This window comes from Xenopus tropicalis, chromosome 8, assembly GCF_000004195.4.
Source record: "Xenopus tropicalis strain Nigerian chromosome 8, UCB_Xtro_10.0, whole genome shotgun sequence".
Taxonomy (NCBI): Eukaryota; Metazoa; Chordata; class Amphibia; order Anura; family Pipidae; genus Xenopus; species Xenopus tropicalis.
This window is the reverse complement of record NC_030684.2, coordinates 32,111,640-32,137,746: the sequence shown is the minus strand read 5'-3', so window position 1 is coordinate 32,137,746 and position 26,107 is coordinate 32,111,640. Positions and strand designations below refer to the sequence as shown.

The 26,107-nt window shown below is 41.6% G+C and overlaps 1 protein-coding gene across 2 annotated transcripts; it reads left to right on the top strand.

Annotated features, from left to right (window-relative positions):
- The first annotated feature begins 709 nt into the window (after nt 1–709).
- hcfc1 (host cell factor C1) lies at nt 710–26,107 on the top strand. 2 transcript variants are annotated; one of them, XM_012968986.3, is made up of 26 exons: nt 710–1,997; nt 7,179–7,327; nt 8,187–8,347; nt 8,471–8,679; nt 8,900–8,984; nt 9,232–9,338; nt 9,443–9,622; nt 9,714–10,067; nt 10,150–10,310; nt 10,728–10,925; nt 11,308–11,532; nt 11,674–11,778; nt 12,223–12,442; nt 12,751–12,893; nt 13,296–13,434; nt 13,584–13,801; nt 14,352–16,215; nt 18,072–18,295; nt 18,522–18,966; nt 19,507–19,914; nt 20,019–20,128; nt 20,239–20,373; nt 21,579–21,764; nt 22,299–22,596; nt 22,687–22,750; nt 23,042–26,107. In XM_012968986.3, exons 1-26 carry the CDS (start codon nt 1,811–1,813, stop codon nt 23,079–23,081), a joined length of 6,615 nt encoding a protein of 2,204 aa, XP_012824440.1. In that variant the 5' UTR covers nt 710–1,810; the 3' UTR covers nt 23,082–26,107. The 2 variants fall into 2 exon arrangements, with proteins under 2 accessions (XP_012824440.1, XP_012824441.1); XM_012968987.3 differs by having other exon boundaries at nt 19,516–19,914; nt 23,042–23,131.

The following is a 26,107-nucleotide window of genomic DNA, read 5'->3' as shown; positions in this document are numbered from 1 at the left end:
GGCAGCTTCTTTCGGCCCGTGTATGGGATGTTTTATCTGATCCAACTTTACATTACAGCTGTGGAGATTAGATTTTGTAGGACAAAAACTTGTGCTGTTCCATAACAAAATGAGATAAAATCTGATCAAAATTTCCCCTTCAATTTAGCCCTAAGTAACATTCCGTATCATTTTCACACCAGCATGTAATTTAGAATGCATTACCTTACAGATCACTTGCTGGCAGAAGGGCCAAAGATTGGATCAGCTCACTTTGACACAGTACATGGCTGGTCAAATTCAAGGAAAGATCCAGTGGTAAATCTTTACTGTGACCAAGGTTTTAACCAAAGAAATGCCCTTACTATAATATCTATCACAATAAAATCTGAACAAATGCATCTTGAATGTTTCGAAGCCCTTATAGATTGTAAGCTCTACTGGGCAGGGACCTCCTTCCTACTGTGTCTCATACCACATGGCACTTATATATATATATACATATATGTATTTATTTATTTATTATATCACTCATCCTCCCTGTGTGTAATTTTGTATTCTGTAAGATTGTACAGCGCTGCGTACCCTTGTGGCGCTTTATAAATAAAGTTATACATACATACATAGTGTCTAAGCCCTAAGCGTTTATTAAAATGTACTCTCTCAACTGAGCATGACGGGAGTTTTAGTTCTGCAGCAGTGGGCATGTGATCAGGTGGAATATCCCTGCCTTACAGCGGTACTGCAATGGTACGCACGCTGAGCACAATGAGCAACTATGGTAGTGTCGTACATTCCTTGTGTCTTTGCTCGGACGCCATATTGGATGAGGCGCTTTGTAACAAACCACTTGCAGTTTCCTTTTTTCCTGTTCTATCCCCTCGCCTGTGTAGGGAGGCCGCAGTAAGCGCCGCTTTCTCTGCCCCCGCCCGCCACCGCCGCACAGCGCAGTCTCCGCCTCCATCTTATTGTCTCCGGAGGAGGAGGAAGGTTGGAGGCGGGCGCTCACAAGATGGCGGCTCCCAGGGAGGCGTGAAAACAGTCTCCGGTACATTGCCCACCGTTTGCACGCCGAGAATAGCGGTCGCGGACGGATTTTCCAGGCGGGCAAGAGTTCCCGCTTTGCATTCTGTGTTTCAGTCTCGTTTCCTTCCTTTGTTTCTCACGGAACTCCCGTTGACAGGTGGGAAGAAGTGGCAGCTGGGAGTCGCTAGCTTCGCCGGCTTTTTCCTTTTCCATCACATCCGCTTTGCCTGTTCGATTAGTAGCGATTTCTGCAGATTCCCCCTGACTGCGACCCGAGCAAATATCGAAAAACCACAAAAAAGGGAGGAGTTTGGACATTTCGGTGTGTTGTCGCCCCGCTCGCCGCCATCTTTGCTCTTCCTACCAACTCTTTATTGGTTTGTTTGGACGGCACAAGATGGCGGCTCCCATGGACTCCCTCAGCTCTGCAACTCCCGGGCGGTTTTAAGGAAACAAACCCTTCACCGGCGAGACAGGGAAGAAGCTGCCGGGGGAGAGGACGCTGCAAGGTCCCCGTGTGGCCACAGAAGGGGCGAACCCCGCGGGAAGAAACAGACTTGCTGCTTTTTTCTCTCTCTGGCCGCCGTCATAAAATGGCGGCTCCCATAGCGCCTCAGTGAGACCCGGCAACAGTGTAGGCCTCAGCGGGGATTTTTAAACCCCGTTTTATTCAGATCACTTTTATAGTACCAGCAACGGAACCACTGCTTTGGGGATTTTATTTATCACTGTAAAATAAAGAAAAGTGCATTCTTAGCCCTGAATCACAACGGAGAGGGATTGAATATATTGGAAGAAAGCTACAATGGCGGCGACCCCGGCCATATCGACAGCCGGTGCCTTGCAGCCCCGCTGGAAGAGAGTAGTGGGATGGTCGGGCCCGGTGCCTAGGCCCAGGCATGGACACAGAGCTGTGGCTATAAAGGAACTTATCGTGGTTTTTGGAGGAGGGAACGAGGGCATCGTGGATGAGCTTCATGTTTATAATACGTGTGAGTAACTCCTGACAGGAACTTGTCAGTCACAAGTTGTATGTACTTCAGTCAAACTGTGCTGCTTTTCCGCTGGTGCTGAAGGACTACAGCCCCCAACATCCGCCCAAACAGGCGGAAGGAGCGCAGGCAGAATATTCCCACTTTAGAACCATTTATCTGAGGGGCTTTTATGCTGTCTGTGTGAAAGCTGCCACCGCCAGCACCACAGACATTCACCTCAGTTCTATCCCTTATGTTTCAATCCACAAAGAAAAATGGCGGGTTCTCTTCCAGCGGGAGGATCAGGTAGACAGGAGCGAATGTGGGCGGGGCTTGGCCGGCCAGCCAATCATGCCCGTTTAACCAATCTCCGGCCGCCAGTGTAACAGTGGATTCATTTGGCATGTAGGGAAATGTTAGTTTAATAATGGCAGGGCCGAGGCTTTGTGGAAACAGTAGGGACTGGGGATATTAAACAGCATTAAAGTACATTAATGAAAGGGATGTACCTCAGTTCTTAACATTTAGGGGGCACTGTTCTTTTCATCTTACTCGCAAGTGTGTGTCTATATAATAAGAAAATCGTGAAATAGTAATAGCAATTGGGTATACATTAATAATTGTCATCCCTCTTCCTTCAGTTCACATTGAACATTTAATTTCTAATGTGATCAAGAGAGATTGTTGTGGCTGAAGCTTTGCTCATTCTGGGTCCTGTCATTTGCACAGACTGACTAATGGGTTCGGCTCTGGTAGCTAGCATGTGTGTTTATTTTTTTGGGGGGGGGATATAGTGCTTAAAGCTGTGTGTGGTAGTGCTCACATTGAAGCCCTTGAGGCAGAGGCACCTCAGACAGCGCCACCCCCTTTCTGTCTCTCTGTCCCTGAGACTGATTGCATAGACAAAAGACCCCTGAAACGCAGCCATGGTGCCAATATAAATGTGTATATTTGTATACGCACTAATTACAGTATAAATGTTAGCATAAGCTGTTATGTAATTATGGCTGCAAAAATGGGGAACTAGCAGCCCATGAAAAAGGTTGCAGATGCGAGCAAAGGTTAATGCTGTAAATTCATTATAGTGCTTCTTAGTTTCAGGGGCTAGTGCTACATTTTGCAGAACTGCAGCTCCCAGTGTGTCTTCAGCTGCCAGGGGTTGCAGGGACTTGTATTGCTGCATAATCTGCAGTGGTAAAACAGTTTAGATTTATGATTGCGCTTTACTTATGCCCCACTGGTATTTGCAAAACTTTCCTGATTTGCCAGGGTATCTGAGCAGGCAAGGTACTTACATAGCATTTATTCATGTAAATATATTTATCTCTGCTGTCAGGTGTTGGGTGCTCATTACAGCTCTCCCGAGGCTTCTGTGACGAGCACCAGGGGTTTTGCAATATTTGTAATAATTAAAGTCTTCCTATATTTGTCTTGCAGCCCCCTCCCTTGTGGCAATGTCATTGTAGACCATTTTTGAATAAAAGGTCCCGGGGCAGGTCAGGAGCCTGGTATAGATTTGTTCCTCTTAGTGGTGATCTGACAGTTGATTTTGGCACTCTGGAGCTGGAATCTGTATGGTAACCGCACCCCTTAGCATAGCCCATACTTTCAGAGGAGGACTCTTCAGCAGGTTCTGACCAATCCCTTTCTTGCTAGTTCCCACATAGCTTCTTGCAGCTACGACTCCTGCCGCCAAATTCAAGTTTCAAATGCTGCCGCTCCAGCCTCCACCCCTGTTTGCTCCTAGACTAGGGCTGTAAGTGCTACTTTGCTTTGGCACAGTTACACAGCCCTTATTATAAGTTACTGTCGCTAATGGTTACATCTCATGCCTTGTATATTATTCCATAGTTTGTTATGCAACTTGTTTGTAGGCTGGATCCTTCTGGATCATTTTGCAGTAATGTTATTAACCTTTTAAAATTTACTTTGCATTGACCAGTGTTTTATTTTTATAGCCACATTAAACATACACATGGTTCCTATTTGCATTGGCAGGGCTGCTAGTATGATTTGACTCCATTGACCAATGTTTGTGTACATGTCCAAATATATCCATTTTGCCTTATGTTTAACATAATGTATTTAAGATTGCTGTTCAGTAGGTTAATAACCCCTACTGACCCTGGACTTTTGGTTTGCTGGTGTCCTTTGATGATTTTTAATTAGCTGTTGCTGTCTTATAAAATAGTCCTTTTTTCTTTTTTTAAGCAACTTCTCAACTGGGCTTAATTTTTTTTTTTTTTTATAGTTCATTTACTTTTTTTCTAGCTCTTGCATGGGGGGGGTCACTGATGCTGGCAAGCAACAGTTTGCTTAGCGAGGCTACAGTTTTATTATTGGTGTTACGTTTCTTTCTTTTTTTTTAAACTTCTTATTCATCGTGCAGCCTTTCATTTAAATCACTGCCTGGTTGCTAGGGTGAATTGTACCCTAGCAACCAGATAACTGCTGATATTCCAAACTGGATAGCTGCTACACAGAAACTTAAAATAAACAAATTAACACAAATTACAAACTCTCACCTCCTTAGGCACAAAGTTTGCCCAGGAGTAGTAACCCATACCAACCAATAAGAAATTTGCTTTTAAACAGGTGATCAGTAACTACCTGCTGATTGGCTGCTATGGGTTACTGCTCCTGGGCAAACCTAGTGCTTTTTTTACATAACCCCCTTAGAAAATATGTCCAATTTAAAGCCTTGGTTTGAATGTAGGTGTTTAAGTTAACAAGTTTCCCATAATTGGATGGTTGAAGGAGAAGGAAAGGCTAAGTCACTTGGGGGTTCCAAAATGTTAGGCACCTCCAAGTGACTTAAATCGCCTGCCTTTTACCCCGGGCTGGTGCCCCTGTTCGGAGAGAACAGCTTCCTCCTTCCTGACTCACTCACGCGCGCATGCGCAGTAGAGAGAAACTAGAGCCGAACTTTAACAGAGTAGTCGGCTTTTCACTCTACTGCGCATGCGCCAACCACTGGCATTTTCCGGGAAAGGAAGGAGGAAGCGGGCTGGTGCTGTTTTCTCCTAACAGGGGCACCAGCCCGGGGTACAAGGTAAGCGATTAAGTCACTTGGGGGTGCCTAACATTTTGGCACCCCCAAGTGACTTTGCCTTTTGTTCTCCTTTAAACATCTGTGCCAGTAAGTCAATTGCTCATTTATTGCAGAGAATGCTTAAATGAAGCTAATTATACAGGTATGGGATGCCTTATCTGGAAACCAGTTATCCAGAATGTTCTGAATTATGGAAAGGCCATCTGCCATAGACTCCATTAAAAGCAAATAATTCTAATTTTTAAAAATTATTTCCTTTTTTTCTGTAATAATTAAACAGTACCTGTACTTGATCCCAACTAAGATATAATTAATCCTTATTTGAGTCAAAACAATCCTATTGGGTTTATTTAATATTTAAATTATTTTTAGCAGACTTTAGTTATGGAGGTCCAAATGACAGAAAGATCCCTTATCCAAAAAAACCCAGGTCCCGAGCATTCTGCATAACAGGTCCCATACCTGTACTATGTTACTATGTAATTATGCACAGATATAGGGTAAATTTGTATACTTTTTTTTTTTTTTTTTTTTTTGTAAAGTCTAAAGTTTATTATAAGTGTGAGCACTGTGGGCTTATAGGTTACATACAAGGTGGAAAAAGTTGTTACATTCCTGTCTCTGAAACTTTACATTAATAGATGTAAAGGTCCCCATACACGTTAAAGGGACAGTAACACCAAAAAATGAAAGTGTATAAAAGTAATTACTATATAATGTAATGCTGCCCTGTACTGGTACAACTAGTGTGTTTTCCTTAGAAAGACTTCTATAGTTTATATAATAAAGCTTCTATGTAGCCACGGGGGCAGCCATTTACAGGAGAAAAGGCACAGGTTACTTAGCAGATAACAGATAAAACCCCATTATATTCTACAGAGCTTATTTGTTATCTGCTATGTGCCTGTGCCTTTTCTCCTTTTTCCCAGCTTCAATGGCTGCCCCCGTGTTGACATAGCAGCTCATTTATATAAACTATAGTAGCGTTTCTGTTGCAAACTTACCAGTTTTACCAGCGCAGGGCAACTGTACATTATATTTTAATTACTTTAAAACACTTTCATTTTTTGGTGTTACTGTTCCTTTAAGATTTGCTCGCTTGGCTTTTCCCTACGGGTGGGCGATATCTGGGAGCGTGTAGGCTAATTCAATCGTTTGGCCCTGGGGCCAAACAATCAAATTATATTGGCGGCAATGGGGCAGTCGGTTCAGGGACCGCATCAACGAGCGGGGCCCCCGATCCGACTGAATTTTCGAACCTGGCTGATTGATTTCAGGCCAGATATCTGTCGGGCAGGCCCCTTGTTTCTGCCCCTACACGGGCCGATAAGCTGCCGAATCGGTCCAAGGGACCGATATCAGCAGCTACAATCGGCCCTTATGTGTTACATAATACATTCCCACTCATTTATAACATTTATAGTACACTATATTTGAGTATCCAAAGAGAAATAGAGATGTATATCTCTATCTCTCGAAGAAATGAGGGCACCCAGACACATTTTTTTTTTTTATTAAATCAAACTGAAATGAAAACTAGCTCCGCCTTTAGGCTGGGTGTTTAAAATTGCTATGAATTTTAAAAAAAACTAATCATTTTAGTTGATAGTGTCACCTAGTGGCTTTGTGCAAGAGCTTTTATCCCGACTTTGTTCTTTACTGTGCTCACACACCATGAGCATTGTAGTTATTGAAAAAATATTTTTATCCATATTTCTCTTTGATTCTATCCATCTTCATTAATAGCATCAAGTCACAGAAGTCATGGAGCTAATTAATGGTTATACACCCTAAGTGGAATTTATTTTGCACTGCAAGTGTAAATCTGCTCTTGCATGCAGAAAAATCTGACTATATGGATTGATGTGCTGCACACCGGATATTAACGATGGTCACTTTTTACCTTCAGGGGTGCTTTGTAGTAGCCTTACTTTTATATTGACAAAAGTAAACGTAAAGGCTTAGTCAATGGGGGGGCAGTTAGGTAATTTATAGTGTCCTATAAGCTGTAGGCTTGGGGCTAAACAAAAATGCCCTTGGTGCATTGCTGTTTGGGGAAAAATAGTATTGTATTTGTTTTCTTTATATTTTGATTATAATGATGCCTTTTTGTTGTCATATAAGTAACTTTTCATTTCTTCTAACAGCAACAAACCAGTGGTTTATTCCAGCGGTGAGAGGTGACATACCCCCTGGATGTGCCGCCTATGGATTTGTTTGTGATGGGACACGTTTACTCGTTTTTGGAGGAATGGTGGAGTATGGAAAGTACAGCAATGACTTGTATGAGTTGCAGGTAATTTTACTTTATTTTTATCCCCTTGCTGATTTCTGTGTAGTTTGTAGGTATGATACCTCATAAAGCTAGGTAGAAATTTAAATGACATATTGATAGTACAGAAGTGGAACTCTGAACTTGAGGTCTAAATTTAACTTATAACTTAATGCTAGATTTAAATTCAGCAATGCCTTTATTTTCAAATGAACTTTATTGAAACTCTGCATATAGATATTCTGGGTGATTAAAAGCTCCCTATGTGACAAAATACCTGGAACCACAAATGCACCGGCATGTCCAGGGTATTGTTACTTGGATGCCATGGCTGCCGTGTTTCTGACTGATGACTACCTAGGCCCTAGAGCTGGGCGGTATGACCAAAAATTTATATCACGGTATTTTTCAAAATTATATCGGTGTCACTGTATTTGACGGTATTTTTTCTTCCATGCATGAATAGGTGTTAACCCCATTTCCTAATAAATTAGAGAATAATTACTGCAGTATTAAAAATCAGAGTCAGGCAAGCGAAGGATCGGCAACAGAAAGTCGTAAGGTAAATCAGCGGTATTCGGTATTAAACGGTATATCGCCCAGCCCTACTAGGCCCTCAGTGATTAATTGCCCTAGTAACATGTTGTCGCCAGAATCACTATATGTTTCATTGCCTTTAATGTCAAGTCCCTAAAAAGCAATGATCTACTCAAGGTAGCTCACGGATGATCTTTTATTGTCAAGTAGTGGGGATTTGTGTGTTGAGGCTGTGCTGGGCAGGGTGAACTATGCAACTATCGGTTTATTAAGCTTTTTTTGTATTTAATGTAGATGATTTTTACTTGAGATAATGTTAAAATCAACCTTTATATTTTCCATTCAGGCAAGCAGATGGGAATGGAAAAGACTAAAAGCCAAAGCACCCAAAAATGGCCCACCACCATGCCCTCGCCTTGGACACAGTTTTTCATTGGTTGGAAACAAATGCTATCTTTTTGGTGGACTTGCTAATGATAGTGAGGACCCCAAGAACAACATTCCTAGGTATCTAATCTTCATTTTGATTAGCCTTGCTCTTCTGCCCACCAAATCTGTTTCGTTTTTCTATTACAGAGAATGCTGTTTTATCGATCATTTTACATGATTTAACCTTTTGTGTTTACCTAGGTACCTAAATGATCTTTACATCTTAGAGTTGCGCCCAGGCTCTGGAGTTGTAGCTTGGGATGTTCCCATAACATATGGTATTCTGCCACCACCACGCGAATCCCACACTGCAGTGGTTTACACAGATAAAGATAACAAGAAGTCTCGTTTGGTAATATATGGGGGCATGAGTGGATGCAGACTTGGTGATCTTTGGATATTGGATATAGGTATGGTTGAAATGTTCTTTTGTTATATAAATGGTTTAAAAATTGGTTTAATATGAAGTATTAAAATTGTATATAAGGTAAACCCTATCTTTTAGCTAGGTAACTAGAACAGAATATAAGAAGTGCAATACAATGGATACATTTTAAAACTATCTTTTTAAATTCTTGCATTCAGACTCATAGACAAAACATCTAAAAATCCTTGTAACACTTTCTTTAGATACACTGACTTGGAGCAAACCCAGTCTGAATGGTGTTGCGCCACTCCCAAGAAGTCTTCATTCTGCCACAACCATACTGAATAAGTAAGTTTGGAACTGTTGTCATCAGTGTAATAATATGTAGCCTAATATAAAGGGCAGGTACCTACAGGCAGGTAGCTGGATGGTTGACTCCACCAGTACTGGCACTTTTCAGTCAGGAACTGCTGCAAAGGGATCTTGTAATTGTTTGCCTGTGCATTTTTCTCCCAGCTGAAAGCATTGCCATGCTTAAGTAAGTTATTAAAGTATAAGCATGGCTGTTGATTTTTTTTTTTTTTTTTCTTTTCAGAATGTATGTCTTTGGAGGATGGGTGCCTCTTGTAATGGATGATGTTAAGGTAGCCACCCATGAGAAAGAATGGAAATGCACTAATACTCTTGCATGTCTCAACCTTGGTAAATGGACACTTTATTAATACACTGCTTGTATATGGTAATTTAAATGAGGTCCAAATCTAGTATATTGTTCTAGAGGAGTAAGTTGTTTTACTCAATTGCAGAGAGCATGTCATGGGAACATATTGTAATGGACACCTTAGAGGATAACATTCCACGCGCTCGTGCAGGCCATTGTGCAGTGGCCATCAATACACGTCTCTATATATGGAGTGGCCGGGATGGTTACCGCAAAGCCTGGAACAACCAGGTGTGTTGCAAGGATCTGTGGTACCTTGAAACAGGTGAGTGGCATATATCTCTTTTTAGGTGTCTAAAAGAGCTTTTGCAACTGTAACAGTTAAAAATGAAACACTTCATGTCAATGTTTTACAGAGAAGCCACCTGCACCTGCCCGTGTGCAACTGGTAAGGGCAAACACCAACTCCCTGGAGGTTAGCTGGGGTGCTGTGCCCACTGCAGACAGTTACTTATTGCAACTACAAAAATATGACATACCAGCTGCTGCTGCAGCAATGTCTCCGGCCAATCCAGTCCCATCTGTGCCAGTAAATCCACCCAAGAGCCCTGCACCTGCAGCTGCCGCTCCAACAGTACAGCAACTTGCACACACTGGCATTACCCTCTTACCTCAAGCAGCCTCTGTGCCACCCACAACAGCCACAATCCAGGTCTTGCCTACTATGCCTGGGAGTCCTATTGCAGTATCTGCTGCTCCTCGCACACAAGGTAAATCATTTCAGTTTTTTCTTTGCTTTCTCTTAAGGTTTGCCAGTAAATTAACTTTCCCTCCTGTGTTTTTCTACTGTAGCTGTCCCAGCTGTCCTTAAAGTTGGAGGCCAGCAGTCCACTGTAAGCACACCTCTAGTTACTGTAAGGCCAGCTAATCAGATTACTAAAGCTCCTGTCACTGTGACTTCTCTCCCACCTGGTGTGCGCATGGTTGTTCCTGCACAGAGCACCCAGGGTGCCGTAAGTATTTTACCTTTATTTATTTTAAAGGTGCATTTTTATTGTTTTACTTAAAACACAGAACATAAGACAAAACATTTCTAAATTAAACTGTAGGATAAAAAGTAAGGAGTTATTCCATGTCAAGTCATACAGCCGTCAGTGACAGTATTGCTAATACAAGGTGCAGGTAGCAAAAATACTACATTGCGATTTCTAGGTCTGACAGCTTATCAGGCATAATATGGTGGTTACCGATAAAAGTGCAAAGATAACAAGGTTCAAGCTGAGGCAAATTCCTTCTGGGGGATTAAAGTGAATGTTTTGTATAATATGTATACGTGACCCTCCAATATGCAGCGTAGCAAACATAAATAAAATGTCCTGTCTGTAAAATAGTACTTTAATTGTTCCTTTTGGTGTCTCTTCACTTTCCAGGCTATTGGTAGCAGTCAGCCAATGAGTGGCATGGCTGCTCTTGCTGCAGCTGCTGCTGCAACACAGAAGATACCCCCTTCCTCTGCACCCACTGTGCTTAGTGTACCTGCTGGAGCTACTATGGTAAAAACTGTTTCTATGCCCTCTGGAACCACCACACTTCCCACTACTGTCAAAGTGGCATCCTCACCAGTAATGGTAAGAGATAATCAAATGGACCTTTTATCATCCAAAGGAATGTCTTTTAATTAAAAAAACACTTGTAGTCTTTGTTGCTTGCAGTAATTGTAATGTATTTGCAATTGCCTAGTTTTCAGTAACAGGCAGAGTGGGTAAAGCTTCTTGAACTAGTGAGGTCAGATGTTCTCCAAAGTGTACGCCACCCATCTCGGTTAATTTTTGTAGCAAATGACTCTTAGAGCCACATGCCAAAAGATTTTTCCACAAAAATGTGACATTACTGTTAAGAGTTTATGATTAAAAGGAAAGATAAATGACTTCATGGCACTGTAAATGTAAAGCCATTTTGTAGGTTGTTTTGCCGTATGTCAGATGTTAAAATGCCCCTCATTTTTAATAGGTGAGCAACCCTGCAACCCGTATGTTGAAAACAGCTGCTGCGCAAGTTGGTACTTCAGCTCCCACTACTGGCAATGCGCAGACTCGTCCTATAATCACAGTGCATAAGTCGGGAACTGTGACTGTCGCTCAACAGGCCCAAGTTGTAACCACTGTGGTGGGCGGTGTTACCAAAACCATCACTCTAGTTAAGAGTCCTATCTCTGTTCCTGGTGGCAGTGCTTTGGTAAGTTTCCAGTGAGGGCAAACTTTAAATGATGGTTGTTGCTTTTATAAAGTTAAAGATCTCAATGAGTGGATAAATAACTTTTTAGTTCGAAGAGAAGGTTTGGCCTGTTCTGTTATTTGTAAAATGTATTTCTTACAGATATCCAATCTTGGAAAAGTGATGTCTGTTGTCCAGACCAAACCTGTGCAAACCTCTGCAATAACAGGCCAGGCGTCTACTGGGCCACTGACACAGATCATACAGGTAAGATCACGGGCTGCATTTTTTTTTTCTCATTTATGAAGTGATAAGTACCCATATTCTGTTTTGTGTCTTAATGAGTAGATTGTGAGGCTAAACTCCATTCACTAGGAGCCATTGCATTTTTATTCTAAAGTAAACAAGCTTCTCCTCCTTTCTTTAGTGTAGCTACCTTCAATTTTTACCCAAGATTACCAGGGTGCTAGGTCTTTGAGCATTGGGATTTAATGATGAGCTCTACTTTAATGGTAGTTTAGCAATGGTGGCTACTGCATCCTGGACAGGCTAGCTATAGGCTGTTTCATCCTGAAAATTAAAAAAAAAAAATTTAAGCAAATGTAAACACAACTAAAACACCTGTACAAATGTTGAGCCTACAGTGCGTTGTCCATCCCTGACTTGGATACAGGAATTACTGATTTGTATATTTTTACTTCTTCTGCCCAGACCAAAGGACCGCTGCCTGCCGGAACAATACTGAAACTTGTAACATCTGCTGATGGGAAACCCACAACTATAATTACCACCACACAAGCTGGAGGCACAGGCACCAAGCCTACCATCCTGGGTATTAGCAGTGTTTCTCCAAATACCACTAAACCAGGAACTACTACAATAATTAAAACAATTCCCATGTCTGCCATTATCACCCAAGCAGGTGCCACAGGTGGGTGTAATCTTTTGGTGTTAAGTTAGCTATACAGATTAGTTAGACTTTCTCTTTCTAAACTAGTGACTTGTAAAAGCACATTTTACAAGCTTTAGCTTATATGACAATAAGGATGCCCAGATCTTTACTCAATGTAGCCAGTGACACTATTTACACACCCTTTTACTTCAACTGTCCACAACCAGCTGCTTGTTAAGCTCCTGTAAACAGTTAGCCCTGAAGTTGACTTGATGATAATCTCGGCCAATCTTGCTTTAACCATACACAAACATTTCTTAATTTGTATTTCAAAATGTATTTGACAGGTGTAACAAACACTGCTGGAATTAAGTCACCAATTACCATTCTAACAACCAAAATGGTGACATCTGGCACTGGAACCCCAGCCAAAATAATTACAGCTGTTCCGAAACTTACCACTACCCATGGACAACAGGGGTTAACACAGGTATGTTTAACTTTTAATAGTATGTTTGTTTATTTTAGCACATTATGAAGAAGAGTGAGACAACCTACCAATTAAGGCATGCTGACGTTTAAAAGATATGAGGGGGCATGTACTCAATATGCAGGCCAGGCTTGTCCCTCCTGCTTGCCCAGGCCCAATTAGGCCTTAGGTGGCCAAATCTAGTAAAGACCAGCTTGTTTGGTGACCTTACCAAAACAAATAGATCATTATGTGTATGGCCAGCTTCAGTCCCTAGGTCTAATATAACTGTGAGTTTTACCAGTAGAATAAGACTTAAATTGAAATATCCAGTGGGTGGAATCATATTTACTCATATCCAAGCTGCATTGATTTTGAATGTTCACAATGGTGGAAGATTTAACATTTTATTCATTTCTTTAGGTGGTGCTAAAAGGAGCACCGGGGCAGCCTGGCACAATTCTTCGTACTGTCCCAATGAGTGGCGTAAGGCTTGTCACACCAGTAACAGTTTCTGCGGTGAAACCTACTGTCACCACCCTTGTTGTGAAAGGCACCACAGGTATTTACTCTAGCTTAATGTCTGGGTTAAGCCCCTACCATATACGTTCACATCCTAAAAATAAAAACCAAATGCATAATAAACGATGGGTCAAGCAATGTATTTTTCATCTTATGACATATTTTTTTTTTCTTTTTTTAATGTCTTAGGAGTCACCACCCTTGGTACTGTTTCGGGAACCGTTTCAACTAGTTTAGCCGGAGGTGGAGTTCATAACACTGCTTCTCTAGCGACACCAATTAATACCTTGGGCACAATTGCTACTCTCTCCAGACAGGTGATCAACCCTGGAGCCATTACTATGTCTGCAGCTCAGACTTCTCTCACTGCAGCATCTGGACTGTCTACTCCTACCATCACCATGCAGGTAACGTTTTACATTTTCCATTGAATCTCTTTGATAATGTTGTTGTTGAAAGGCAAATGCAGGCGTTCTTAGGGGTATACTCCTCTCCCCAAATCCAATCCCTCCAATAAGAAATATTGCAGTTCTCACTCATTACTAAATACAAAGGCTTACTGTAAATTTAAACCTATGTTAAAATAACTTTTAAAGAATGTTCTCTGTTGAAAGCCCCACAAACAAAATTGTATCTCCTTGTATATGTTGCAGCTCTAAAATCAGTAGAAACCCATAAGCTTTCAGATAATAATTTTGCACTTGAAAATAATGCTATCTATATACTAAAATGTTTCTACTAAGTTGTGCTTAATGTCCAAGTCGATACTTATCACTCCTATGCAGGGTATAGAATTGCTTTTTAGGGGTTCCTTCTAGCTTTACATCGGGAGTATTTCATAAGTGACTAAATTTATCTGAGTGTTTCCTTGTCCGTACCATTCCACCCTGGTGTTATTGAAGAAATGAAATTTACTCTTGGTTGCATATAAAAACATATCAATATTTTATTTTACAGCCGCTTTCTCAGCCTACACAAGTGACATTAATTACAACTCCTAGTGGGGTTGAGGCCCAGCCTGTTCATGATCTTCCAGTGTCTATACTGGCTTCACCAACCTCTGACCAGCCCACAGCTACTGTAACTATTGCAGATTCTGGCCAAGGAGACCAGCCTGGCACTGTCACTTTGGTTTGCTCCAACCCTCCTTGTGAAACTCATGAGACTGGAACCACCAATACTGCCACCACCACTCTTGTAAATCTCAGCAGCATTGTCCAGCAACCTGGTGGCACTTTACAGTTTGTTTGTGAAGGTCAAGAGCCTGGAACATATGTAGCAACTTCTTTGGCTCAAGCAAATGGCAGCGTGGTCAGAGTTTGCTCAAATCCTCCATGTGAAACCCATGAAACCGGAACAACCCAGACAGCAACTACAGCCATGGCCAGCATTGGGCAAGCAGGAAACATCACAAGGGTTTGCTCCAACCCACCCTGTGAAACCCATGAAACTGGAACCACTCAAACTGCAACAACAGCTATGTCAAATATTAGCAGCGGGGAGATGGGAACTGTGACCAGGATTTGTTCAAATCCCCCATGTGAAACCCATGAAACAGGAACTACTCAAACTTCCACCACTGCAATGGCAAATATGGGCAGTGGGCAGACTGCAAGTGGGACAAGAGTTTGTTCTAATCCACCATGTGAGACTCATGAAACTGGTACAACTCCAACAGCTACAACAGCTAGGTCAAATATTGGCAAAGAACAAACGGAGAACCATCAAAGGCCGCCTAGATTACCATGTGAGACATTGGAAACTGTATCTACCCGTACAGTCATGACTGTGACTGCTAGCATTATCAGTGGACAGGCAGAGAACTTGCATGTTTGTTCCAACCCTCCATGTGAAACTCATGAGACAAACACCACCAGCACAACCGTGAATGTAACAGCTAACATTGGAACAGATCAGTCACAAAATGTTGTAAGAGTTTGCTCTAACCCACCCTCAGAGACCCATGAAACTGGCACCACTCATACCCCTACCACAGCAAGATCTAACATCGGTTCTGGGCTAACAGAGAATGTTCAGAGGACCCCAAATAATCCTCCATGTGAAACACACCAAACAAGTTCCACAAAAACCACCATGTCTGTACATGCCAGCTTTAGTTCGGACTCCTGCAACCTTATTGAAGTAGAAAATTCTGGTGCTGTGTGCAGCGATAAAGAATCTACTAAGCTGGAGGAAACAGGGGAAGTTCCTACCAGTCGCCCATGGGAAACCCTTCTGACTGGCACTACACACACAGCAACCACCGCCAAATCTAACATGAACTCTGGGTCTTCGGATAACAAAAACCGGTCTGCCAATGAAACTTCCTGTGAGACCCATCAGGCAACCTCCACGCGAACCATGATGACTGTATCAACTGAGTCAAGTAAAGTACAGTCTCCAAGTAGTGAGGCCAATGATATCCTTGGAGACAACCAAATTACGAGCATTGTGTGTTCCAATCCACCCTGTGAAACTCATGAAACGAACACCACCAATACCCCAACAACTTCTAGGTCAAACATTGGGACAGAGCAGGCTGCAAATGTTCAGCACCTTTCCAGTGAGACAAACCAGGCGATCTCCACTGGAAGTACAGAGACTCAACCAAACATCCTAGAGCCGCGGGTTTGCTCCAACCCTCCTTGTGAAACCCATGAAACCAATACCACCAACACATCAACAACATCCACATCTAACATAGGCAACCAGCCTGCTGCTCCTACTCAGCAAGTCTGTTCTAACCCTCCTTGTGAAACTCACGAGACTGGTACAACCCATACAGCTACCACAGTTACAGCCAGCATGGGAACCAACCAAGGTGAGGCTTCGGTGAAATGGAGCTCTCTGTGAATGTATGGTAATGAGCTTTACTTGTGCTTTGTAGAAGTTAAATCTCTTTGATTTTGCCTTGTGGGCTATTATACTTCATAAGTGTTGAGGTTTTTATTTTGCCACTGCTGGTTAATGAACTTATTGCCCATGATAAGCCTATGATTAAGTGCATTGGGGTTCAGTAGGTTCCTGCACAATCTCTTTACTTCTAATATTGTACCTCTTGCTAAAGATTTTGGGCATGTGCCCACTTTATAATCTCCTACTGTGAGCCAGCACTTTATCCTGCGTTTGCCTTCTATTAAAGGAGACATATTGGATAAATGGGGAAAACCCCTAACCCTGTAGGCAATTATGAATAATATCCGGTGCTGGTTTCCCTTTGGGCTAAACATTAACCCTATCTGTAACAATGGCCCCTTTATTGGAGCTCCCTATAGATCCTATCTCTTCTCTGCCCAGTTTGAAATGGAGAGTGGGCGTGTCCTAACGGTCCCTGCCAGAAGCACAGTAGGAGGGGGAAAGCCAATCACAGCCCTGCAATCACACAAGCAAAGACACGCTTCAGTTCCCTATCAGGTCAGCCTAGCTGCTGATTGGTTCCTATCCTACAGTGCAGTGCAGGTTACGGAGGGCCGCCGGCTCCCCAGCTCATCCAGAGAATTCAGCCAGCAGGAAGTGGAAGAGATGGGCGGGGCTAGTGGGGTTTGGGGGAATTTCTCAATAAATCAGTCAGAAACACAACTTTTTTAAGCACAATCCTTCTATATCTAGAGGAGTATAATTCCCTGGTACATTCATAATTTTTATAGGATATGTCTCCTTTAACCATCTTGTGAACCAGATGATGCCCCCTCCCCTTCTATAATCTGTTAAAAGAACAAATGCCTGTTCTTGTAATTAAAATGATTTAAAAGTGTTTTATTATATATTATATGTATAATGATCAGCAGAACAATGGAAAAGCAACAAGATAGCAGCAGATAGATAGTAGCAGTAGATATTAGAATATTGGCGTCTACACACCAATATTACAGCTAAAAAAAATATATATTTGTATGTTTGAAAATAACATTTTAAAAGGTAGAGTGAATTATTTGCAATTCAAACTCTGCAATTTAGAAATAAAAAGTACACCATAAAGATCATAACAGAATCCCATAAAATATCTGCTTTGTTTTTCCTTTGCACAGTTTGTTTTGGCAGACAGGACAGAGATGCAGAAGGTTAGATGGTACAGCTTTGATTTATATCTGGTGCAGTGCAATATTCAGAGGTCCTCTTGGATTTCTATTACTGCAAAAGCCCACCATTTCTCTTTAGGGCAAGCAACCATGGAGCAACTTACTCGCCAATGATAGATTGCTGCTATTGTGGGCAAGTACCTCCCCCAAAAGGGTTTCCACTGGCAACAATAGAAGTTGCTGGTGGAAAGCCCTTCACATCGCTTCGGTTTCTGAAGTCGCAGAAAGTTTCCTTCTGTAGGCAACTTCAGAAACCGAAACAATGTGAAGGGCTTACTTCTGACTACTTCTATTGTTGCCAGTGAAAACCCTTTTTGGAGCAGGTACTCGCCCACGGTATCATCGATCTATTGTGGGCGAGTAAGTTGCTCCGTGCCCTAAAGAGAGATGGTGGGCTTTTGCAGTAATAGAAATCCCTGAGGACCTCTGAATATTGCCTTGCACCAGATATAAATCAAGTTGATACTCTATGCAGAGAGCTGATACTGTAAAAGTTCTTCAAGGTGGTACAGTGCGCTAAACTTGGCCACTGCTTATGTGATGCTCAAATGAAATGTGTTCATCGCTTTAATGAATGTGTCTTGTTTCCTTACTATAGATCAGCCACCTGCCAGTGGGGAAGGAGAACAAGAGTCTGAGCAGGCGGATGGATCTGTCCAAAGCAGCAGCGTCAGTACTGGCTCCTCATCCTCCCCTGTTACTATAGTGGCTGTAGCTTCTGCCGCATCTTCCTCTCCAGTACACTCTGCAGTGCCACCCGCTGCCTCCAGAGCAGTAACAACTGTAACACAGTCCACACCCCTTCCTGGACCTTCTGTGCCGGTAAGAGACGTGTTATTTCCCACCAAAATGGCTTTTGGACTTTACATTTTCCACTTCTGAGAGCGGTTCTCAAATTAGGTAGCAGAAACCCTCTGAGGGACTCATTCATGTTCTGTTACACTGAATGACACACTATGTTAAATAGTTTATCTGGCCTGGTTGAATTAGAAGTCCAGAGGGAGTGATTTTCTGCTGTGGTATTTTTATACATCTTATTTTTCTGCAGAACATTTCTTCTATGACTGAACCATCCGCTGAAGTTGCTGTGCAAGGATCTGAGGCTGTTTCTTGCACGGAGCAATCGGAAGCTCAGCTTTCCTCGGATATTCTTCAGCCACCTGAGGACATGCAGTCAGAAGCAGAGGCACTTCAGCAGCCAATAGACAGTGCGGTAGCAGAACACAGTGAAGCAGATCTGCAAGCAGCTATGGAAGCAGAATCCAGTCAGGATGCCTCAGTGGCTGCTGACCAACAAGCAGTAGAACAGCTATCTCTTCCTCAAGAACTTATGGCAGAGGGACAGACAACCACACTGATGGTGACAGGACTTACACCCGAGGAGCTTGCGGTAACTGCTGCAGCAGAGGCAGCAGCGCAAGCAGCAGCAACAGAGGAGGCCCAGGCATTGGCCATCCAAGCTGTGCTACAGGCTGCCCAGCAGGCAGTGATGGGTAAGTTCTAGGGGTGAGAAGGCAATAACTGCAAAGTGATGCAAGATTTTGAAAGTTTTCTTTTTAAATAAGAGAAACATTTAGAGCACTTGGGCTGTTTAAGCCTGATTATTTATGTATGCAAAGTTAGTTTATCTATTGTGCCATAGTTTATAGCCTGATGAATTCTGTCTTCATTTTGTGACCTCTATATAAAGTTATCCTGATGACATTAGATTGTCTCCTTCTAGAATAGCATTTGTTATAGCAGCAAAAGGCATCGTTCACCATTAGGCATAGTAAGACCAAAGTAACCAGCCCACCCCTGCAACTTGCTTATACCATTAATGCAGAATGTTTAAACTTAATTGTCTGTAGAAACTAAAAAACCTTTAAAGACTATTTCATAGCTGCATAAATGCTTGCATGACATAAATAAGAGTGAGATTTATTGTTATACCATATGGCCATAGAGTGTTTAAGATTACCAGCCTGATACAAGGCTAGTCTTTGTTCTTAATATCGGCGACCTGCAACTTGATTTTGTTTTTCTTTCTATGGGTTTCCAAGCTGCATCTGGGGAACCTATGGATACCTCTGACGTGGCTCATGCTGAGCTGCGTCATCTGACGACAGAAGGGCCTACAACAACTATTCCCATTGTCCTTACGCAGCAGGAGCTGGCCGCCTTGGTGCAGCAGCAACAACAGCTGCAAGAGCAGCAGCAGATTCAACAACATCAGCTCCAACAGCAACAACTCCAACAACTGCAGCAGCAGCAGTTGCAACAGCAGCAACAACTTCACCAGCAGCAGCTGCAACATTTACAGCAATTGCACCATGTGCCTACAGAGGCCCTTGCACCTGCTGATAGCCTTAATGATCCTGCCAGTGAAAGCAATGGGCTCAGCGAGCTGACTAGTGCTGTGACCAGTGCAGTGGCACTCTTGCCAACCACAGCCACTGATAGTAAGTGATGATTTGCAGAGATTTTTCATGCATGTGTGCAATTCGCCATTCATTTAAAACCTTTTAAAACAGGTTTTTACAATTTTTTTTTTGTTTTTTTTTAGATTTGACTGTATCTAATACATTCACAGCGTCTCAGCCTGTTGTGATTGCCAGTCCTGCCAAACTGCAGGCTGCAGCTGCTCTAACAGAGGTTGCCAACGGCATTGAATCGGTAGGTTTTCGTAGTGGGTTTTTTATTTTGTGACAAAGGCAAGAGTAGTGTGCAGCCTAAAAGCCCTTGCAAATTCCTGCTCTGATGTCATACTTCTCCTATTTTTACAGAAACAGGATTCCCCACCACAGCAGCCTAAAGCTCCAGTAAAGAAGGAGAATCAGTGGTTTGATGTGGGAGTAATAAAGGCCACTAATATGATGGTGACACATTATTACCTGCAGGCAGATGACTCCAATAATGATGTAAGTGCAGTGAATGAATAAAGAAATGATTATGTAGTGAGCTTTGAACTTATGTATTCACTTTTTCCAGTTACTTGAGTTTACAAATGCCCCTTTGTAGATCATATAGTCCCAGCTGTTGTAATTTTACATTGATTACATTGTAATGATTTTGATGGTTTACTTTATTTCTAAATTACACTGTTTACATACTTGTTTTTTTTTTAAGTAAGGTGGTTCTAGATGGGTGATGTAATTTAGATTATGCATCCCATGGAAGACTTGTAAGTTTTAACATAATCTGCATGTACCCCATGTTTGCTGGACTCGTTATATAAAAGGGGTAGTTCACCTTTGAGTTAACTTTTAGTTTGTTGTAGAAAGACCAGTTTCCAGCTACTTTACATTTGGTTTTCATTTGTCATCCTTTATTGTTTTGTATTATTTGCTTTCTTTTCAACTTTCAAATGGGGTCAAATTTGGCCGGCAGCCAAAAAACAATTGCTCTGTAAGTCTACAATTTTAGTATTCATTACTTATCTTTCTAATCAGTGTCTCGTATTTATATTCCAGTTTGTTATTCAAATTGCTGTCTGGTTGCTAGGGTAATTTGGACCCTAGCGACCACATAGCTGCTAAAATTTCAAAACTGGAACTGGTAAACAAAACAAATTGTCTCAAAATAGCACTCTAAATAAACTTTTAGTATGAAGTACAAAGGTGAACAACCCCTTTAAAGTGATATTGTACATAAGTGGTGCTCAAGAGGATGACTGGGTGGTATAAAAATAATTGTCACAGCCAGCATGCGTTCCTTCAGCTGGACAGTGCTGTCATAGGACAGAGTGGTTGTCTATTCCAGCTAGAGTCTGTAGGGTACATGAGGACATGAGCAAATAAAAAGGGTAGAGATTTTTTAATGCATTAATAAGGACTGTTTGCTGACAGCAGTAAATGGAAATTAGAGGGCAGCTGGAAAGAGAAAATGGACAAGTGTCTGTGTATTATTGAATGCAGAAGAGACACTGGACACTTAGAGAAGGATGATCTGCAGAACTATATAAGGAAAACATTTTTGAGACTTGAGGTGGGCATTTGGATCTGCCCCAAATGAAAGTCTTTGGGTATGTTACCCTGACTGAAGCTGTTTTAATTATTCCTCAACTTTTTGAAAACAGGAGTTGTTTTTGCAGCACATTAATGCTTTTGTGTGTTTGGCCCTACAGGATGACTCTGGTGTCCTGCCGGATTACAGCCAATTGAAGAAGCAAGAGCTGCAGCCTGGTACAGCCTACAAATTCCGGGTTGCTGGTATAAATGCTTGCGGTCGTGGACCCTTCAGTGAGATATCGGCTTTTAAAACTTGTTTGCCTGGTTTCCCTGGAGCACCATGTGCCATAAAGATCAGCAAGGTAAGGAGACTTGTTACCAGTGAGGCTTGAATTGATTTCCCACTTACCTTGCATAGTTGTGGATGCTGCTTTTTCTACCTGATATAAAACATAGCAGTCAAATGTTCTGGTTATGCGTTGAGTTATCTTTTTAATGGTCTAAGGCTGGGTACTACTCTGTAGGGTCTGGATAAACAAGTTGGTTGTGCTTTCAGTAATAACTCTGCACATTATGTTTTGCCAACTTTGACTTTTTCTTAGGACCCCTGGGGTATGTAGGTGAAACTCACACAATGCTTAGCAAATATACTACTGCTTGGGCACAAGAAAACCCAAATGGCCACGTGAACATACAATAGATCTTGTTGGTGACCCCTTTTGAAACCAGATTATGTTGCAATTTATATAATAGCCTGGCAGACTTTAATTGGGCAGAAATGTAAAACAGGAGGGAACAAGCTCACTGAGAGAGAAGAAAAAAAATAAATATACAAAAAAAAAAAAGTGTGTAGTCATCTGATGCATGCTATTTATTGTCTCTGCTTTTCTTCCTAGAGCCCAGATGGAGCTCACCTTACCTGGGAGCCTCCCTCTGTGACCTCAGGCAAAATCATTGAGTATTCCGTTTATCTGGCCATCCAGAGCAGCCAAACCAGTGGAGAACAGAAGTCTACCCCAGCTCAGCTGGCTTTTATGAGGGTATACTGTGGCCCTAACCCTTCTTGTCTGGTGCAGTCCTCCAGCCTTTCCAATGCTCATATAGATTACACCACAAAACCTGCCATTATCTTTCGCATTGCTGCCCGAAATGAAAAAGGCTATGGACCTGCCACCCAAGTCAGGTGGCTGCAGGGTGAGTGACCTTCAATAAATGTTTTTGTCCTATCAAATTCTTCCCCAGATTTTTTTTCAGCGTCTTCATTTGTTTCAATTCCTTTTGCAGAATCTAACAAGGATGGATCAGCTGGGAAGCCAGCCAATAAACGGCCTGTATCCTCCCCTGATATGTAAGTTCTTAACTGCCAATGTTATATAGGTTTCTCCCTAGAGAATTAGACTCCTAAGTCTCCTTTCTTTATGTGTTCCGTTAAGTCCTCACTTTATGGCACTTGGTCTTAGCACTTTTCCTAGGTTGTAATATCAACATGAGTTCAACCACCATGTGCTTTTCAGGGTGATCTACCATGATGTTTAACCGGGCATTGATTAGGAATGTGTTTGCCATGGCCTGTTTTCTGTTTAGAGGTCGTGGAAATATTTCAGCCTTCTAACTTTTTTTTTTTTTTCTGGTTTCTCAGGAAATCCGCTCCAAAGAAAGCAAAGTCTGATCATGCCTGATCAAGTTCATAGCACCTGTCCAGCCTGTTAAAAGACCCTCCAACAAATATCTCCTTGCTGTTCCTCAATTGCTAAGCCCCATGTTTTTTTATATATATATGTATATATATATATATATATATGTGTGTGTATATATATATATATATATATATATATATATATATAATATATATATAATATATATATATAATATATATATGTATGTTGCTTATTCTACTCTGGCTCTTCGGGTTGGTAGGAAGGGCTGGTTTTATTGCTCTGCCTCCCCCCTTTACTTTTTTTTATCATTGATAGATTGTGGGAATAGTAGCAAAAGCACATTTTACTTTTCTCCCCTTTTTGATAGGTTGAGATGGACTTCAATATATCCCATTTTCTCAGTTGTCAGTGTTTCTTTTTTTCTTTTGTTTCCCCCACCACCACCACCACCACCTTGTCCTTTTATGGGGCAAAGGCAAAGAGGACACTTGTAAACCAACAGGAGTTTGTCAACTGTGGACAAGCAAACCAATCTGAAAACCTACATTTTTTTTTTTTTTTTTTTTTTGTTTCTCTTCCTAACATTCATACATATGAGAATTTTTCCACAAGCCTTTCTGACTGGTTCGAACTGTTTTCTTCATAAAAGAAAATGGGAACATCAGTTTTGGGAACTTGCTTGATTTATCCGCAACAGAAGCACTTGGACTTGCGTCACAGCCATCCTGGTGTTTAGGGGTGTAATGGTTTTTAAAGACATGAGCAGACTTTAAGAGAAGGGGTGCAGAACTTTGAACTGTAGTCACAGAAAGGATCTTTCTACCTGTGCTACTTTTTAAACCGACAGAGCCATGCCGCACATCCGGATATGATCCCTCCTCTCTTCTGTTTTTGTTATGGGTGCCGCACGTGTACAATACTCCTCACCGACAAACATGATTGACTTGACGTACTCGAGACAAAGGAGAGGAGTGAGACTTGCGTGCGGAATTCTTTGCCCTTTTTGGTGTTCAGGGTGCTACAAGAAGCGCTTGGAAACCTGTTCACAGCTTGCTGGAAGTTACCAGGAAACTCCACACCACCAACAATTTTCACATTTTTTTTTATATCTATATATATTGCAACAACGTTTGTTTGAATGAAGTTTTCAATTTGTATAACCATTTCCAATGTGTGGAGTCTATATAACTTTTTTCTTTCCTTCCTCCCACCCCCTTAGTTTGGGATGGCCATTGGTAATCCCCCTCTGATCGCCACTTATCCAGAGCTTATTGATCACATTAGGTGCAAGAGTAATTGCTGAAACAAGCGTTGCAGGCTCAGAGTTTTCCTTATTGATGGCATCACCTTTATTGGCTTAAGCCCACCCCCCCCCCCCCCCCCCCCTTTTCTTTGCCAGCATAGCCAAGGATGTCTTATCTGGCAATGATGAGTGACAAATCTTGTACAAAGTTTTGCATTGTACGCTTTAAATACAGTTTTTCCCCTTTATATAGCTTAGGTGGCTTAGACTTCCATCTGCCTTTTTTTTCTTTATTGTGTTTTCTGTAGGAAAAAACATTAGTTATTGAGGCATAGTTTGTCATGTCAGGGGCACAGCCTTGTGTCCTAAGCAATACATCAAGCTGAGAGAGAATTCCCACCCCCTTGCAGTGTTTTTCTTCCCACCCCTGCCTTTTTGCTGACTGAACCATCAAATGCCAGAGAACTAATTCAATGAATTAAAAAATTCCAAACCCCAACCCAACTCCCTCCCCCTTAGGACTTGCCAATTGTTTCTCCCCGCCTCTTAGCAAAGAAAGTCAGTGACAACCTCCCCCCCCCCCCCAAGTAGTTGGAGGAAAGGCAGTCCACATTGGCAGATCATTATACATAAGTAAAGTATATATATATACATATATAAATATATATAAATGCCCTGTTGGAGCTGTTTTATTAAACTTCTTCCAACAGGTGGGATTTTTTTTTCTTTTTTTGTAACAAAGTAAAAACATGGTTTATAAGAAAATAATAATTTAAAAAAAAAAAAAAAAAAAACTGCCGTAGCTTAAAGCATGATTTTGGGTTTTTTTTCTACAAAAAAAACAAAACTAGGAAACCGCAAAAAAAATAAAATTAAGTCATTTAGGATTTACATTATTTCAGTAACTTTTATCTGACTCTTCCATGCGTCGAGCTGATTAAATGTGTGTACATATATATATATATATAATTCTCCCCCCTTTATTTTTAATCTATCTAGCAGGTTCCAAAATGTTTAACTTCTTCGTACACGGCACAACATTTTGCCTCTGTGGTATTCCGGCTTTTTGTAAAGTTGTGTGCAAGGAATGAAGTCCTGGCCCTTTTTTTTTTTCTTTTCCTTTTTCTGTTCTTGACTCTTAGAGTCAAAAAGGGGGGGGTTGTTTTCTCCTAGTTTTTTTTTTTTTTTTTTTTTCCTGATCTAGGGCTATGTCATGGGTTTAAACCAGTCCTGATATTGGATCTGTCCTTGCATCCACGGTAGAACATTGGCTTGATAAAGGGACGGGGGGTAGTGGCAAGGTTCCGAGAAGGTATCTGATAATTCTATGAATTGTCAGTTTTTAAGTTACTGCTCTTGAGCTCTCGCTCTAATATGGGTAGGAAGGTGACTGTGAAGTCAGATGTGGAATACGTAGTAGTACGGGAAGAGTTAGGCTTTACTTACTAACAGTGTCCGAGAGTTTGTCCTAAGTAGTGTGCCTGTCCCCTACCCTACCCCCATAAACAGAAAGTAATTACAGCTTTGCCTGAAATCTCTGCTGGCAGCTGATTGGAAGAGGCAGTGGACAAACTACAGAGGAGATCTTTGCGTCAGATTCCCGCTGCCAGTCCTTGTTTTTGTATTATAGTGTTACTGTGTGTTATGGCCTAGAACCTCCCTGCTAAAACCTCACCTTGCTTTTTTCTTTGAGAAGAAAAGCTATTACTTCCATTGTAGAGGAGTTCTCCAAGTGAATCAATATTACTATAGTGCTATCTGTCGTTTTTGTGCTATTTTGAACAATTAAAGACATTTTTTGAAA